This window comes from Panthera pardus, unplaced genomic scaffold (genome assembly GCF_024362965.1).
Source record: "Panthera pardus isolate Hobbes unplaced genomic scaffold, ASM2436296v1 HiC_scaffold_9, whole genome shotgun sequence".
In the NCBI taxonomy this organism is placed as follows: Eukaryota; Metazoa; Chordata; class Mammalia; order Carnivora; family Felidae; genus Panthera; species Panthera pardus.
Genome location: NW_026527024.1, coordinates 793844 through 811732, shown reverse-complemented (window position 1 = coordinate 811732; position 17889 = coordinate 793844). Strand labels below are relative to the sequence as shown.

The 17889-nt window shown below is 45.6% G+C and overlaps 1 protein-coding gene across 2 annotated transcripts; it reads left to right on the top strand.

Annotated features, from left to right (window-relative positions):
• Nucleotides 1–7287: 7287 nt before the first annotated feature.
• Nucleotides 7288–17101, top strand: ZNF425 (zinc finger protein 425). 2 transcript variants are annotated; one of them, XM_019453123.2, is made up of 4 exons: nt 7288–7396; nt 8761–8887; nt 11832–11987; nt 14632–17101. In XM_019453123.2, the coding sequence occupies exons 1-4, from the start codon at nt 7379–7381 to the stop codon at nt 16584–16586; spliced, it is 2256 nt and encodes a 751-aa protein (XP_019308668.2). In that variant the 5' UTR covers nt 7288–7378; the 3' UTR covers nt 16587–17101. The 2 variants fall into 2 exon arrangements, with proteins under 2 accessions (XP_019308668.2, XP_053754609.1); XM_053898634.1 differs by lacking the exon at nt 8761–8887 and having other exon boundaries at nt 7303–7396.
• Nucleotides 17102–17889: the final 788 nt, after the last annotated feature.

The window sequence follows — 17889 nt, the reverse complement described above, 5'->3', positions numbered from 1 at the left end:
CAGCACAGGCTACCATGAGATTTATCAGAGGAAACTCTTGATCATATCTGGGGTGCTGCAAGTCCCAAGGGACCTCTCTCTGTCCAAGTTTCATTATTCAGGAAATAGAAATTTTCACATCACGAAAGCAAAATACAGCCAGAACAACAAAAGTCATTTAATTCAACAAGATGATGAGGCAACCACAGGGTCCCAACGCTTCCACATGACCTCTTTCTCCAAATCCACATTTTGTAAATTCATATATGGATCTGAGGGAGTTATTTCGGGAACTCCCTATCTGTATTATTGTTACATTTTCTTCGACTATAACAGGTAGAGAGTCTTGAACTCACATTTTTTTTTTTTTTATGTTCACCACGACTCCCAGAAAAGCTTCCTCAATGAAGATTAGCAGTGTCAGATCTTTAGAAAGGAAAGGGGGTCGCCTGAGTGGCTCAGTCGGTTGAGTGTGTGCCTTTGGCTCAGGTCATGATCTCACGGTTCGTGGGTTTGAGCCCCGCATCGGTCTCTGTGCTGACGGCTCGGAACCTGGAGCCTGCTTTGGATTCTGTGTCTCCCTCTCTCTCTGCCTCTACCCTGCTTGTGCTCTCTCTCTGCCTCTCAAAAATAAAGAAATGTAATAAAAATTTTTTTAAAGAAAGGAAAGGGTAATTTGACTACCAGGTGATGCATTTTTGCCCCTTATGGCAAGTAAGGCATGGCTAATATGGTCTCCAAACAAAACACTATGACAGGGGTCTGTTAATGTGTGAATGAGGATCAGACTGTCACATTTGCCCTGAATTTCTAGATTCAACACAGATTCCTCCATTCATTCTTGTTTGGAAAACAGGATTTTGCCTCCTGTTTATTAAGGAGAAAACAACCTTGTTTGCCTATAAATGGCGATTCAACTCAGACTTCAAACTTGACAAATAAAACATTACAATCTTAGCTGCAGTTTAGAGTGCGTTTTCTCCTTGGGGCTTAACGTACCCCGGCCACCTCATTTCTAGCACCTACTGGAAACAAGAACAGTGAACAGGGGTGCCTGGGTGGCTCAGTCAGTTAAGCATCCGACTTCGGCTCAGTCATGATCTCGCGGTTTGTGGGTTCAAGCCCCGCATCGGGCTCTGTGATGACAGCTCGGAGCCTGGAGCCTACTTCGGATTCTGTGTCTCCCTCCTTCCTTACCCCTCCCCCACTCATACTCATGCTCTGTCTCTCTGTCTCTCTCTCTCTCAAAAATAAATAAACATTAAAGAAATTAAAAAAAAAAACAACCAGTGAGGGGCGCCTGGGTGGCTCAGTCAGTTAAGCGTCCGACTTCAGCTCAGGTCACGATCTCGCAGTCTGTGAGTTCGAGCCCCGTGTCGGGCTGTGGGCTAATGGCTCAGAGCCTGGAGCCTGCTTCCAATTCTGTGTCTCCCTCTCTCTCTGCCCCTCCCCTGTTCATGCTCTGTCTCTCTCTCTCTCTCAAAAATAAATAAACACTAAAAAAAAAAAACAAAAAAACAAAAAAAAAAAACAAAAAACACCAGTGAACAGTGAATTCCAGTAACTTAAACAGATCCTAGCTTAGTAAGGCCTTCAAAAGAAAAAGTAGAAATAAAACATTAGAATAGTATAGGTAATTCTAGGTAAGATTCTTCCTCCTCTTGTGAGTATATGTATGATTTTTTGGAGTCTCTGGTTTCTCCTAACCACATATTTATTTTTTTTTTATTTTTTATTTTTTTTTTATTTTTTTTTTTCAACGTTTATTTATTTTTGGGACAGAGAGAGACAGAGCATGAACGGGGGAGGGACAGAGAGAGAGGGAGACACAGAATCGGAAACAGGCTCCAGGCTCTGAGCCATCAGCCCAGAGCCTGACGCGGGGCTCGAACTCACGGACCGTGAGATCGTGACCTGGCTGAAGTCGGACGCTTAACCGACTGCGCCACCCAGGCGCCCTCCTAACCACATATTTAAAAGGGACTCGTCATGTATTTTCATTTAAGTGCATATGATGCTTCTCAGTGAAATGAGAAAGACAGTTTTCCATCTGGTTCTGGGATTTTAGGTTCTTTATCTGAAGCTTTTCAAGAAGATGATAAAAACAATTGCTAACTTATATTAAATGCTTACTATATGCCAAGCACTATGTGAATAAGCACATACTTTGTAGCTTTTAGCCCTCATAATGCCCCCATGTGATAGATACTTCTTTTTTTTTTTTAATTTTTTTTTTAACATTTTATTTATTATTGAGAGACAGAGACAGAGCATGAGCATGGAAGGGGCAGAGAGAGGTTGAGACACAGAATCCGAAGCGGGCTCCAGGCTCCGAGCTGTCAGCAAAGAGCCCGATGTGGGGCTGGAACTCACAGACCATGAGATCATGACCTGGGCCGAAGTCTGTCGCCCAACCGACTGAGCCACCCAGGCACCCCGTGATAGATACTTCTTAAGTCACATCCTGTGTGCTTATAAGGTGGGGTAATCCTCTAACTAAACAAGTCTATTGACTCTGTTAAGGTTATAGAAATTTAATATTAATGTGGAATGGAGTAGGCCCAATAGGCAAGCAGCAACACTTTCATTTTCTCCATTTGTTGCTTCACTACCTCCAGAGATTTGATGATTATCTTAGAGGCAGAATGGTTTGAATGCATACACATCTATAAACGGGCTTTCCTTTCCTTCCTTCCCTTGATCTAAGTCAGTGGTTCTGAAACATCAGTGTATATAAGAAATGCTGTGCAGAACTGCATAAAGCCATTTATACCGTACTTTAGGAGCAACTTAAGAAATGTCAAAGGTGACTTGATTCTGTAAGATTTTTTGCCTATTAGGTTGGCTTGATGCTGGATCATTCGTGGGGAAATAACACAGGACCAAGAGATTCAGGTTAGGGGAGAAAAGAAGACTCGAGAGAAGGGAACTGAGGAGACTTCCACATAGGATGAAAGAGGTGCCTATCAGCATACTAGACAATCTAAAGTTGAGGGAGATGGGAAGGAGGCAAGGCCAGGAGGAATAAATGCTAGATACTGTGGTGAAAGTGCTTTATCTATGTTATCTCACTTAATTATTAAAAAAAATAATTTTTTTAATGTTTCTATTTATTTTTGAGACAGAGAGAGACAGAGCTTGAGCAGGGGAGGGGCAGAGAGAGAGAGACACAGAATCCGAAGCAGGCTCCAGGCTCTGAGCTGTCGGCATAGAGCCCGACGCGGGGCTCGAACCCACAAACTGCGAGATCATGACCTGAGCCGAAAGTCGGACGCTCAACCAACTGAGCCACTCGGGCGCCCCCCCTCAATTATTACAGCAACCCTTCAGATATGGAAACCAAAGTTACAAGTATTCAAGTGACTTGCCTGATGTCACAAAGATGGCAAATGGTAGAGCCAACACCCAAACCCAGGTCTCACTCTAAAATTCAAGGTCTTTCCACCATAGCTGGCTTCTTTGTGGGTTGGGACCTCCTGAAGCCAGCCAGAAAGAACTCTGGGGAACGGAGATGTGTTGTCTTGGGATGGCCTAAAGCTTGGGGCGAGATTCTTGTCAGGCCACGTAGTGGAAAACCTTCATTCCTCGTGGAGAGCAGAGAGGCTGACCTGGAATGGATAGTTTAGGAAAGTAAGCAGAATTTTACAAAAATAGCTGCATCCGTGCCTCTTCGTGATTTCTTTCCTTCTGCACACGCGGAAGACACATCAAGATACTGGGCTGTCATGTACACAGCAAGTGTGTAACACGTGGTGGTGTTCCTCAGGTGCTCACTTCTCCGGTCCCCTGGGAATATCATTTGAGTGTCCAGTAAAAGATACAGTAAACCCAGAGGACCGACCTCACTTAGACTGAAAACTGTAATCGTTCCAGGAAAAAATATATATGCCCCTAACTTTGAGGACCTGGTAGCAGCTTTAGGAGAAATAGTCCTTGGCTATAATGACAACAGTAAAGATGTGGAGCTGACCTGGCCAAGCTCACCGGCAGCAGGAGAAGGCAGAAGGCTGGAGAAATAGAACCACTAAGGAAGTCAGTGAGTGTCCTTGACATTCACAAAGAAGAAGGGGCTCCACTGGCTTAAAATTTCGTTTTTACTGTTTATTTATTTTTGAGAGAGAGAGAGAGAGAGAAGAGTGCGAGCAGGGAAGGGGTACAGAGACAGACACAGAATCCAAAGCAGACTCCAGGCCCAAGCTGTCGGCACAGAGCCCCACGGGGGGATCGAACTCACGAACCTGACCTGAGTCAAAGTTGGCTGCTTAACCGACTGAGCCACCCAGGTACCCCTCCACTGGCTTTAAAGGCTCATGAGCACTTCTAATTACCGGCATAAAGTGAATTTCACTAAAACAGGACAAAGGCTGTCCACGTGGTAAAAGTGGATATTAGAACAAATAAAAACTATTCCATATCCACATCTAACACCATATCCTGCAATAATTCCACGTGGCCAATGAGTTTACTCAAAGAAAAAAAAATTCCTTTCCGTAATTTGTTACCCTACCTTATATGTACAGAGTGTCTAAGACAATTCAAAGACAAATTCTTATATAGAAAGAAATTCTAAGAAATTCAAAGACAAAAATGAATACATCTCAATATATACATTTTATAAAACCTAATAAGTCAAGCTACTGAATCCAAAAAAAAATATGAGAAAAATCACTGGATTTTGTGATGTGACTGTGATGTGATATGAAATTTATTTAAATAGGTAAAATCGTTTTCTAGGATCCACCAGTGAATTGCCAAATAGGAAATGAAGAGTTTACAGAGCAGGAAAAAGAAATTAGTGCATAGAAAAGCCTACAGCCTCATGAAACTAAACAAACGCACACATACAAATGCGTACCAGTAAAACATGGGATGTTTCTGTATTATTTCTTATACTCCCACGTGAATCTACAATTACGTGGATACATTCTTCTATTTAGAAAAGAACACAGCGTCAATCAATTTTTGTGAAACGAATGCAAATCAAAACAAAATTAAAATATGATTACGTGAAATGGATGTCAGAGCAAATGAAAAACGTTGGCAGGGGTGCCTGGCTGGCTCCGTTGGTGGAGCATGTGGCTCTTCATTTCCGGGTTGTGGGTTCCAGCCCCATGTTGGGTGCAGAGATTACTTAAAAATAAAATCTTGAAAACAATGTTGGCAAAGGATGGGAGGCATGTAACATATTCTTATATTGATAATAGCATTGCAAGTCAGTCCAATCAGCTCTGAGACAATCAGACTTTTAAATTTTCTACAGTTAGAATTTTATATAGGTCATTGTGCAGTTCTGTTTCCTTGGGTTTTCTTAATCTTGAAAATCCTGCATGCTTGTTTTAATATGGGAAATCGAGGGAAGGTGGGGGACTAATGAGAACTCTGTATTTAACACTCATTTTTCTGTGAGTTTAAAACCGATTTTTAAAAAGTCTATTATTTAAAAAAGCAAGAATAAAGGAAGAAGCTGTGAATAGACTAAAAGTCATTGAACTGTACTCTTTAAATGGGAAAATTGTATGGTATACTGATTATATCCAAATAAAGCTGCTCTTTTAACAAAGTAAAAGAAAATTAGGGGTGCCTGGGTGACTCAGTCGGTTAAGGGACTGATGTGGTTTCAGCTCAGGTCATGATCTCACAGTTTCATGGGTTTGAGCCCCACATTGGGCTCTGCACATTGACGGCGTGTGGAGACTGCTTCTGACGGCGTGTGGATTCTCTCTCTGCCCCTCTCCTGCTTGTGCTCTCTTTGTCTCTCTTAAAATAAATACACAAACTTTTAAAAACGGTAAAAGAAAATTAAATGCATATTTTAGAGTTCCTAAAGCAACTGCGAAATAGAATATAAAAAGATACAGTGAGGGACACCTGGATGGTTCAGTCAGTTAAACCCCAGACTCTGGAATTCGGATCAGGTCATGATGTCACGGTTTGTGAGTTTGAGCCCCACACGGGGCTCTGCGCTGATAGTGTGAAGCATGCTTGGGATTCTCTGTCTCTCTCTCAAAATAAATAAATAAATAAATAAATAAAAAGACACAGCGAAAATTATAAGTAAATTAAAATGCAATACTAAAACAAAGTCAAATAATCCAGAAGAGAAAACAGAGAAATGAAAGGCAGAGAGGAAAAGCAGATGACTAATAATAAAAAAGATCTAAATCCAAGTACTTTAATAACTACGTTTAGTGTAGTTATTAACAATAAAAGAGAGATGATCAGAGTAGTCGAGCAAATTGCTAACAGCTCCACTGTAAGAGTGGGAATGCCATGGTTTGGGTTCTTCACGTGCAACACAAAGCCATCATGTGTGCAGTATCCACCTGGGCCACCCCATATCATTCCCATGGGACTTGAGGACAAGGTAATGAACGATGTGAACATAAATCTCAAGCTGCCTATGACCCATGAATTTTGTCTATTGTCAACGCCTATGAAACTACGGCAGGCTGATTTGTCGGCTTGTAAGATGAGTAGCATTTCAACCCTCCACAGGTCTTCCCCGTAAGGTTTATGGCAGGAATGCAAGGCTGGTTCAACGTTCACAAATCAATCTATCTAACCGACCATATTAATTGTTTAAGAGAGAAAAACCACATAAAAATATAAATTGATGCAGAAAAGGCTTTGGGCAAAACAAAACACCCACTCACAATATAAATTCCCAGCAAACTCGGAATAGAAGAGCACGCCCCCAACCTGAGACGTTATCTACAAAAACCTACTGTTAAATATGGGCTCGACGTGTGTCCAAGGTAGACCAGAAGTGGTTTCACTGAAGAAGCAGGATTTGGTGGATGACTTGCCTGCCTTCTGGCCCCTGGCGGGAGGATTCTGAGCGGGGGCGGGGGGGGGGGGGGGGGCTGCACACTCTCAGAATCCCTGGCAGGACGGACTCCCCATTGCCCATGACAGGGACCTGCTCGTTGACCCCCTGGGCCGGCTCACCTCCCTCGCTTCATTCCCGGGATGGCCTCACAGATGATCCTCCCCTCGCCTGGGGTCCGCTTCGGGGAGGAACCAGCCCCGCGCCCCTTCTCCGTCCGGGGCTCACTGAAGAGCGAGCCTTCTCCCCACTTGCAGCTGAAGCCCCACGTCCGCCTCTCCGTCTTCCTCTCTCCAGCTCCGTTCAGTGCCTCTCGGTCTGTCTTCCTCGCTCGGAGACCCAGACCCTGCGCCAGGACCCGGGGACGGCGCTGGCTCCTCCCGGCCGCAGGGGGCGCTGTGGGGCCGGGCCGGGCGCGAGTCCCAGCGTGCACCGCGCGGGGGCTGGGCCTAGCGGGGCCGGACGGGGGTGGAAGGCCGCGCGCGGTGGGCGGTGCCGGGGGGGTGACCCGTGCGCTCGGCGTCTCCAGGGCAGCGGCGAAGGCAGGGGCAGAAGCGGGGGCCGCGAAGGGCCATGGCTGAGCTGGCTCCGGTAAGAGGGGCCTTGGAGGATGCGGGCCCTGTCGAAACTCGTCCCTGTCGCGATCTGGTGTGGGGTCCCGATTCGGGCAGTGGGGCGGCGGGGAACTGTACGTGCGTGACCCTGGACTGAGCTCGGAGCCCCCGGCGGTTAAAGGGACGGTTTTGGTGCTCAGGTTGTTTCTGCAATGGAATAGGAAGAAAAGGGGTCACTGGGAGAAATTCAGGGTCTAACCAAGCGTCCCCTCTTGTCACCCGCTGTTTCCGCCGTGTGTCGGAGTTCTTTGGTTTCTCTTGGGTTCTCGTTCTGTGCTCTGCTGATGGATGTAACCTCAAAGAAGCTCATCTGAACGGATGAAAAAAAAGTTAGGGGAAGGAAGACTGGGAATGAAAGGAACTGGAGACTGCTCCCTGTAGGAAATGACAGAAAATTTGAAACCAGTTGGGGTGGTTAACGGGAAATTTCAACACCGGTTTTAGAGTTTAATAGGCATATCCTGGGCTCAATCCAGGAAACTCTGTTAAATTCAACTAAGTATATAACCTGCCTACTTATGCAAGTTTTGCTTCTACCCTTACTGAGATTTTCGTATCTAATAATCTTACTAATGTAATGCATTTTTTTCCCCTTCCGCTTCTCACCTCCTCCCCCATCAGGTATAGGACACAGGGAACCTTTCTGTACTGTACTATCTTTGAAACTTCCTGAGTCTATATTTCAAAATAAAAAAGTTTTTAAAAGTCTTGCATACCAATAATTGGTTGTTGCTAAGTAAAGGATCCCCCTTTAGGTGATGCATGTGTTCAAAGGCCTGCTGGTCATTAATTCACTATGTGGGTCAAGTAGACTTCTGTGGCCCCTTTATTACATTGTTCATGGCACCATCCAGAGAGAATGATAGAATATATGTATCACATATAATTATATATATGTATATGATTTTCTTTTTTTAAATTTTTTAACATTTATTGATTTTTGAGACAGAGAGCACGCGTGTGCACACACACAAGCAGGGGAGGGGCAGAGAAAGGGAAACAATCCAAAGCAGGCTCCAGGCTCTGAGCTGTCAGAACAGGGCCCAACGTGGGGCTCAAAGCAACAAACCACGAGATCACGACCTGAGCTGAAGTCCGAGGCGTAACCAACTGAGCCACCCAGGTGCCCCTATATGATTTTATTTTTAAGTAATCTCTACACCCCTGTGGGGCTCAGAGTTACAACCCCGAAATCACGAGTTGCATGCTCCACCAGCTGAACCAGCCAGGCGCCCAAGAATGAGATTTTAATATAGTTTCTTCTCGTCTCTTAAAGACATGGACATTGAAAGATGGGAGCCTGAAAGTGAAAATGTATGTATGTACTGTTTGTGATTCCAGGTAACAATGACATTTGATGATGTGGCCTTATATTTTTCGGAACAAGAGTGGGAGATCCTGGAGAAGTGGCAGAAGGAAATGTATCAGCAAGTGATGAAGACCAATTATGAGACTCTTGATTCCCTGGGTAGGATTGGCTTCAAAGAAATCATTTTTGGGGAACCAGCCTAATACTATTAGGCTTTCCACTCTGTATTAGCTATTGAGTATGATTCTGTGGCCAGTTTACACTTAGAATATCTTCTTAACTTCCTATTATGGCCTGGGAATATTTAACATGTCATTATTTTATCTAGTGATATCTGCACCCCCCCCCCCAGTCTTATTAATTCAGAATTCTCTTTCACCCCAAACCTCCCTTGTTTGTCCCACAGTTAGAATTACTAAATGACCTCATTGCCTCTCTCTTTTTTTTAAGTGTATCCTTTTTTTAAAACTGATACTTTGGTGCCTACATGTGTTGCCTCAACAAGAGGAGTTTTCTCTCCTCCTAAGAACTGGGGGAAAAGTTCCCTGGTAGAGGGAGAAGGGGCGGTGGGATGGGACACGTAGGTATACCCAGAGAAATACTCACAGGGTAGATTTGAAGAGAAAGTTGAGATTATACTTTGCCATTTATCCAACTTGCTCTAACTCATTCTTACATCATTAAAACCATTTCTACCGTTACCAATTTAACAGGTGATCTCAATATAGCCTGTAGGCTTCTCTCCCTCCTTTGGGGTTTATAATCTCTTCTATCTGAGATAGGGATGACAAGATGAATCAGTTGTGCGAAATCAGAGGGAAGAAAATTCTAAGCAGAGGAAAGATTAGTGCAGAAGTTTAAGGGTTGGAGTGCATGAGCTCATTGTGTGATGGGAACCATGCTAAGGCTAGTCACACATGCAGAGAAGGCTAGGAGATGAGAACTGTGGTGCCAAGTCTGGAAGGGGCCTCTAGGTCAAGGTCCAGAGTTCGATTTAGTTCTGTATACAAAGGGAAGGTGATGAGAGGATTTACACAGGACTAGTAAGACAAAATTTGTTGGAAGAATTGATTACTTGGGTTGCCATGGGGAGAATGAATTGTAGCGCACAGCAATGAAAGGAGAGACACCAGCCAAGAACCTCAGCAGTGCAGGTGAGGCTTCATGGCAGTCCGAACGAGGTAGGTGGTGATAAAGGTAGAAGGAGACAGGCTCTGAATGTCTTTCGGAGGTAGCGTCCCGGATTTTGCTGGTGGGTTGGACGTCGAGCCTAAAAGTGAAAGAAGAATCAACTCCTAGATTTTTGGCTTGAGTATGTTGAAGCCAATGGCTTTATTCGATGACATCAGGAACGCTTGGGGAAAGGACCTTCAGTTTGAGATATTTATTAGACATTATATGGAAATATTTATAATTGGGTACGCAAGAGTGGAATTCCAAGTGAAGATCAGGGCTGGAGTCACAAATTTGGAGTGACTATATAGATGGTGTTTAAAAAAAATTTGTTTGCATGTTTATTTTTGAGAGAGACCATGACTGGGAGAGGAGCAGAGAGGGAGACACAGAATCCAAAGCAGGTTTCTGGCTCTGAGCTGTCAGCTCAAAGCCCCACGCAGGGCTCGAACCCACCAGCCGTGAGATCATGACCTGAGCCAAAGTCGGACGCTCAACCAACTTGAGCCACCCAGGTGGCCCAAGATGGTGTTTGAAATCTCAGGGCTAGGTGGAATCACCTAGGGAGAATATGTAGATAGGAGAAAGCCCCGGGACACCTCAACATTAGGAGATCAAGCAGAGCAGTCTCAGTCCAGTCAGGTAGGAGAAACTCGAGCTACGTGCTTATCCAGGGTTGAGTTGGGAGTTATCACAACTAGTGTCCTTGTGCTTGGAAAATCCAGTCTGATTTTCCCACTTTTTAAAACCCAAAGGGCATTATTTACAAATGATTTTCTGTACGGGCATCCAGATATTAGCCCCAGAGATTAGGATTTAGCAGGTTCAGCCTCAGGCCCAGGAGTCCACATTTTTCACAAGCCCTTCAGGTGCTGCCGATGCTTGATCCAAGGTCTCAGCGGTAGGTGACATTACTACAGGGCATCCATTGGATCTTCTAAAATCATTCCTTTACTTTAGAACTGTCCTTCTTCCCTTCATGCTTATGTCATTAGACACATTACTCTCTCTCCCTTCATCATTGCCATCGTTTAACAACTTCCTGGTTCCTTCACTGCACCTCAATAGTTAGTCTCCTTGAATATGGGGAGTCTAGTCAGAAGCGTTTAGTGATCAGGCTCCCTTCTTGACCTCCTGTGATTTTGCTTTTTATTGCACTCACATTGTTCTCATAATGATCATTTTTTAAGACTTTCTGCCTGGATCTGTTGGCCTTTTAAAAATCATTGTCCAGGGGCACCTGGGTGGCTCAGTTGGTTAAGGGTCTGACTTCGGCTCAGGTCATGATCTCACAGTTCGTGGGTTCAAGCCCCGCATCGGGCTCTGTGCTGACAGCTCAGAGCCTAGAGCCTGCTTTGGATTCTGTGTCTCCCTCTCTCTTTCTGCCCCTACCCCATTTGGGCTCTGTCTCTCCCTCTCTCTCTCAAGAATAAATAACCATTAAAATAAAAGTAAAAATCATTGTCCTTAACTTCCCCATTTCCTTTAGTTTTATGAAACATTGCAGAGAACATTTAAGCTAAGCAGTCTTGGTTAGGCTATATTTTGTTGTCATTCATGTAATTTCAAGGGTTTCAATTTTTTTTTTATCGCTTATTTATTTTTGAGAGAGAGAGAGAGAGAGAGGGAGGCAGAGCGCGAGTAGGAGAGGGGCAGAGAGAGAAGGAGACACAGAATATGAAGCAGGCTCCAGGCTCTCAGCTATCAGCACAGAGCCCGACGCGGGACTCGAACCCACGAACTGTGAGATCATGACCTGAGCCGAAGTCGGATGCTTAACTGACTGAACCACCCAGGCGCCCCGGGTTTCAATTTTTTTTAACTTAACTTTGATTTCCTGTCTTCAGGAATCAAAGTCAACTCTGATAATCATGTTCAGTGAAGAACTCAGATAAATCCAGATTGCGTCTTATGTGGACTCTCTTTGCAGGTGGTGTTTTTTCCAAGCCAGATTTGATCACTTGGATGGAACAAGGGAGAACACTGTTAATCAGAGACCAGGGACCCTTGGAGAAAAGAATGACACTTAGCCCTTCTGCTGATGAGCAGTGCAGCACGCAGAAGACTCGAAAGTTGCTGTATTTTGGTGAGTATGATGGATTTAGGGTCATGACTGATTTCTTTTATCTTTGTGGATAGTCAGCTGGACGTTGTGAATAAGCATTGTTTTGATGGAGAGTGTTCTTTTTTTCCCTCAAGTGGGAAGCAAATATAAGAACGTATTACTTTTATAAGGAGGGAAATTGTGTATGTTTTGTTAAAAAAAAATTATGACCCTGGAAAGAAGAATTCCCTGTAAAAGAACAAGTAGAGGACCCACTTGTCAAGTCCTGAGGAGCAGCCATCTTCCCCGTGACACCACTGTGTCCATTTGAGTATAGAGAAATGGAAAACCGTCCAATTTGGTATAACATACTATTTTTTTATTGTACAGATTTTTAGAACTTGAGTTCTAAAATCCTGTTGAAAGATTCCTTTTTAAAAAAAAAAATTTTTTTTTAATGTTTATTTTTGAGAGAGAGAGAGACAGAGACAGAATGCAGTGGGGGAGGGGCAGAGAGAGAGGGAGACACAGAAGCAGGCTTCAGGCTCTGAGCTCTCAGCACAGGGCTCGACGCGGGGCTCGAACTCATGAGCTGTGAGATCATGACCTGAACCGAAGTTGGACGCTCAACCAACTGAGCCACCCAGCTGCCCCAGAAGGATTCCTTTTTGAATTCCTTGTATCACAAGAAAAACGTTGGAAATACTTCAAATGCTTAAGGGAATATGTTATTTTTTAGACTATGCTAGTGTTTTATTAAATGGAGATCTAAGTCCCTGGAAGTCATAGGACTCCCCTTAAGAAGAAGGGATTTGAGCCCAGGGAACGTATGGGCTGGCTCCATCAAAACAAAAAAAGAATTCCCAAGGACTTCATTTCATTGCCACTGTCTATTATTTCATTTATCTAACGAGCATTGAGTCCCTACCATGTTCATAGGACTGTGTTAGTTATTACTCAGGCTGGGGGTGGGAAGGAGACACGTACATATACCCATATATATATATGTTCCGCTGGAGGATTTGGTCTTCGTGCTCACCTGGGATGGCAGTTAAGTTAGTCGATCATATTGAACTGTTGGACTAGTCATCTATATAATGGGACTGTGTACAATTTAATAAAATAGTAAGTGGCAGTGGTAGTAGGAGTTGTATAGGGATTTAGAGGAGAGTGAGTGGAGTAGAGACAGCAGTTTCCCACGAGGCCTTCTAAAGGAATTAGGATTTAAATAGCAAAGAATGGACGGATTTGGTTAGAGAAGATCAGCAGGGGTTATACATGAGCTGTCTCAAAGGTGGGAACAAGCCCATTGTGTTTAGAAAATGTATAGCTGAATGTGATTCTTGGGAGCGTATGGGAGGTGGAGAAGGGGAAACATGACATGATGTCAGATTAGCGGGGCCAGAAATCCCAAGGAGGAAGTTTGACTTCATCCTTTAGAAAGGGAGGACCCAGGGACAGAAAGGCTGTCCCTAAAAACGAATGTTCCCTTCGTGCCAGGTGGTACTCACCCAATAATCACAACTGCTCCTCTGCCTGGAATAAATAGTAAGTGATAAGAAATAGAGTTCAAGGAGACAGGTAAGCACGCTTTTGCCATGACCTAGACGTTAGCTATGGAGTGCTAACTTAGTAAATGACATCATCCTGTTGTTGTTAACCGTGACCACAGAGCATAATCAGAGTTCTCTGGGGGCAGGCCCACCCTTCCTGACAGGTGAGGTTTCCTCCTGTGTTAAGAGATTTTAAAAAAGGAGAGGCCTAGGACCCAGTTCAACAGGTAGGAGACAAAGCGGTTCTGAAATACATCAGCTCAGGCCAGCATCTGGAATTGACCGCTCCAGTTTTTGCGGGTGAGAATACGGTGCGAGCTCAGCTCCCCATTTCCTGTCATCATGGTTTTTGCTCTGGGAACAGCAGTGACTATGCGTCTATTAATATCTTTTCTTACGATGCAAAGTTCCTTGGAAAAGGGCATTATTTCCATAGTGTTCTTTGTGAAATTTAGTAAATTGTCATTTTGACATTCTTAAGAAAGATACTTTCTTTTTTTTTTATGTTTATTTCTGAGAGAGGGAGCACAAGTGGGGGAGGGGCAGAGAGAGGGGGACAGAGGATCTGAAGTGGGTTCTGCACTCACAGCAGAGAACCCAATGTGGGACTCGAACTCGTGAACTGTGAGATCATGACCTGGTCTGAAGTTGGACACTTAACTGACTGAGCCACCCAGGCACCAAGAAAGATATTTTTTATTAGTATTTCTTCCAGAAAGCTTTTCCTGAAATCTGTGGTAGAAGGGGCAAGAATATGACCCAAAGCCTTTATACTTCAGTATTATGTGATTTACTTCACAGATTTAAGGAGCTAGAATAGAATGGTCATATTCTCAGACTAGCTCATTTTTATTTTCTTTCAACTTCTGCTTATTCTCTGAGGATAATTCATTGGTTCACAAGATGTATTTGCCTGCAATTTTTTTTCCACACGCAGCCATTTCTTAACACTTGATGGAAGAATTTGCACGTCGCAGTTAGATATACTTGGCCTGTGGCAAGCAGATACACAAGGTCATCAAGATCAATGGGATTCCTTTTCCCGCGCTGGTAGTGACGTGAAGACCATTCTTGACCCCATCGTAGCACAGACACGTCATTGGTAAGGGTGGGTCTTCTTTTTCTCTCTCCAGGTGACCAAGGAAATCTTGGGGCAGAAGAGGAGGGATGCCGTTCAAATGGCCTCCAAAAGCAGGGTTCGCGTGCTACCTTCCCAGGGGAGGAAAGAAAGATCTTACCAAATCAAAGAGCCACCTTACGGCACCCAAGTCTCCAAGAAATAGGGATTCCACATGAAAACCTTGACGTCATATCCTCTAATCGGGATAAGAACGATCCATGGCCTACGCTGATAGGTCCCCCAGGTCACTTGGAAATTCCACCGGGGCCGAGATTTTATTCCTGTTTTGTCTGTAGGAAGGTCTTCCAGGTAAAGAGAGACTTGGTAAAGCACAAAAGAAACCACGCCAAGAGCCAGCTCTGTAAATATCCACAGCACAAAAATGAATCCAGAGGGAGCTCTGAACGCCGATGGAACCGGCCGGTCCTGTGTAAGAAGAAGCGTTTCCGGTGTGGCAAGTGCGAGAAGAGCTACTATCTGAAGTGCAGCCTGATCATTCACCAGGTTGTTCACGTGGGCCAGCGCCCCCTCCCGTGCCCCCAGTGTGACCAGACCTTCCAGTTTAGAGCCGCTCTGAAGAAGCATCTGTGTTTGCACAAAAGGGAGAGACCGTTTTCCTGTGAGCGGTGCGGCAAGGGTTTCGTCTCGCGGTGCAAGCTCACGGAGCACCTCAGGGTGCACACCGGGGAGAAGCCTTTCCGGTGTCCAGAGTGTGGCAGAAGCTTCCGCCTGCGGAGGAGTTTGAAGGCCCACCTTTGCCGACACGACGGGAAGAAGCCTTTCCGTTGCCCGGAGTGTGGCAGAAGCTTTTCCCGAAAGGCTGCCGTGAAGGCCCACCAGAGGATCCACGGTGGAGAGAAGCCGTTTTCTTGTGACGAATGTGGTCGGAGATTCACGCACAAGACGAAACTCGCTGAACATACCAGAGTTCATACGGGAGAGAAGCCCTTCCAGTGTCCCGAGTGTGAGAAGAGCTTCCGCCTGAAGAGAAGCCTCAAGGCCCATCTATTTCAGCACAGCGGGAAGAAGCCCTTCCAGTGTCCCGAGTGTGACAGGAGCTTCTCTTGGAAGAACGCCATGAAGGCCCACCAGCGTTTACACAGCGAGGAGAAGCCGTTCTCCTGCGGGGAGTGTGGCAAGAGGTTTACCCGGCCCTCGAAGCTCGCTCGCCATAGCAGAGTCCACGACAGGCAGAGGGAGTTCTCCTGCGGCGAGTGCAAAAAGACGTTCCCTCGGCAGTCGAGGCTCACGGAGCACCTCAAGGTCCACGCCAAAGAAAAGCCGTTCTCCTGTCCCGAGTGCAGCCGGAGCTTCAGCCGACACTCGCACCTCGCCGAGCACAGGAGGCTTCACGGTGGGGAGGAGCCTTTCCGGTGTCCTGAGTGTGACAAGAGCTTCTTCTGGAAGGCCTCCCTGAAGTTCCACCAGCGGATACACAGGGGCGAGAAGCCGTTTGCGTGCAGCGAGTGCGGGAAGACCTACACCCAGCAGTCTCAGCTCACCGAACATCAGAGACTCCACAGCGGAGAGAAACCCTTCCGGTGTCCTGAGTGCCATAAAAGCTTCCGTCTCAAAGGGAATTTGAAAAGCCACCTGCTCCAGCACAGTGACAAAAAGCCGTTCTCCTGCGTTAAGTGCGGCAAAAGTTTCACTCAGCGGTACAGGCTCACCGAACACATTCGAGTCCATAGTGGTGAGAAGCCCTTCCGGTGTCCCGAGTGTGACAAGAGCTACTGCATACGGGGAAGCCTGAAGGTCCACCTGCACACGCATAGTGGAGAGAAGCCCTTCGGGTGTCCGGAATGTGGCAAAGGCTTCCTCCAGAAGAGAAGTCTGAAGACCCACCTGCACCATCACAGAGGGGAGAGGCCTTTTTCTTGTGACGAGTGTGGAAGGAGCTTCACGTACATGGGAGCACTCAACACCCATATGGCCGTACATGCCAGGGCAAAGCCCCTCAGTGTCTAGGCCAAGCCACGCAGAAAGGCGGCAGTGACAGCTCTTAGGTGGCGTTAGCAGCTCTGTCGGATCCACGGTAGAAGGGGGATAAGGGATTCACGGGACGCCGGCCTCACATACGCTGGCCAGATGCACAGCAGGCAGGGCGTGACAGCTCCTTGACAAAGGTCCCCAATTATCCAGGCACAAGAGGCATCTCCCCTCTGTGATTCCTGTGGACCAGGCCGGCCGGTTCTGGAAGAAACACTCGACTCTGCCGCCATTCCGGCAGTTTTCAGCAGCGTCATCCAAGAGCATAGTAATACCTTTATTAAATTCCGAAACCTTGGGGCACCTGGGTGGCTCGGTCGAGTGGTTGATTTCAGCTCAAGTCATGATCCCGGGGTCGTGGCATCGAGCCCCGCGTCGGGCTCTGCGCCGAGCTTAAAGCCTGCTTAAGATTCCCTCTCTCTTTCCCTCTGCCCCTCTCCCCCACTCGCGCATGCTCTCTCTCAAATGACAATAAAAGAAATTCCGAAACCACAGCTCGATTGAAGAAATGTTACAGACTGAAATGTTTCCCCTCAGATGCCTCAGTCTGCTTTCTATTATCAGGCCTCCTTATTTAAATTTGTACTGAGACTTTCAGTTTTTCCTCATATAGTGAATTTTCATTTTCTCTCACATGGTGAGAGCATCTGTGTCGCGGGGGAATTTCTCTATATTACCAAAAATAAGTGTTGTCTACCATCTCCTTTGTTAACGATGCTGCACATAAATTTTTGTTTCCCTCTGGTTTAATTTAAATCACCGAAAAATCCACCATTGTCGGTAACAAGCAATGATGTAACTAACCCCTCTGCATTTTCAGTAGTATACGTCAATTCTCCAGGAGACATACTTGCCTTAATATTGGGGGCTTTTGGGTAAATACCAAAGGAAAAAATATTGCCAGTCCAAGACATCACTCCATTTTTTGTTCTGTGGCCCAATCGATCATTCTAAGGTGATTTTGCAGCCTGTTCTAGCGAACCTTCATCTGTCTCATGGACTGTCAGTCTTTTAACATCATTCCTACAAAAATGTACGGCTGTGCTTCCTTAGGGAATCTTTGGGGCCTATGGAAAATTCCCACTGCTGTAGTACACGGTGGTTGCTGATCACCTGAGTCAGAATCAGCTGGAATCAAGGACACCCTACAAGTCACAGTGTCTCTACGAGAACCAACGTCTGGTTGGTACACTCCTGTAGGTGCAAGCCTCTTGGCGAGTCAATGGTGTCTTTGTGCAAAGAAAAATGCCCTTCCTCTAACCTGTGCCAGGGCGCGTGTGGG

Excerpts from the sequence above, each read along its gene's own strand:
- ZNF425 (XM_019453123.2), top strand. Across the intron at positions 8,888-11,831 it reads TGAGACTCTTGATTCCCTGG|GTGGTGTTTTTTCCAAGCCA; the intron begins GTAGGATTGGCT and ends CTCTCTTTGCAG. Across the intron at positions 11,988-14,631 it reads TCGAAAGTTGCTGTATTTTG|GTGACCAAGGAAATCTTGGG; the intron begins GTGAGTATGATG and ends TTCTCTCTCCAG.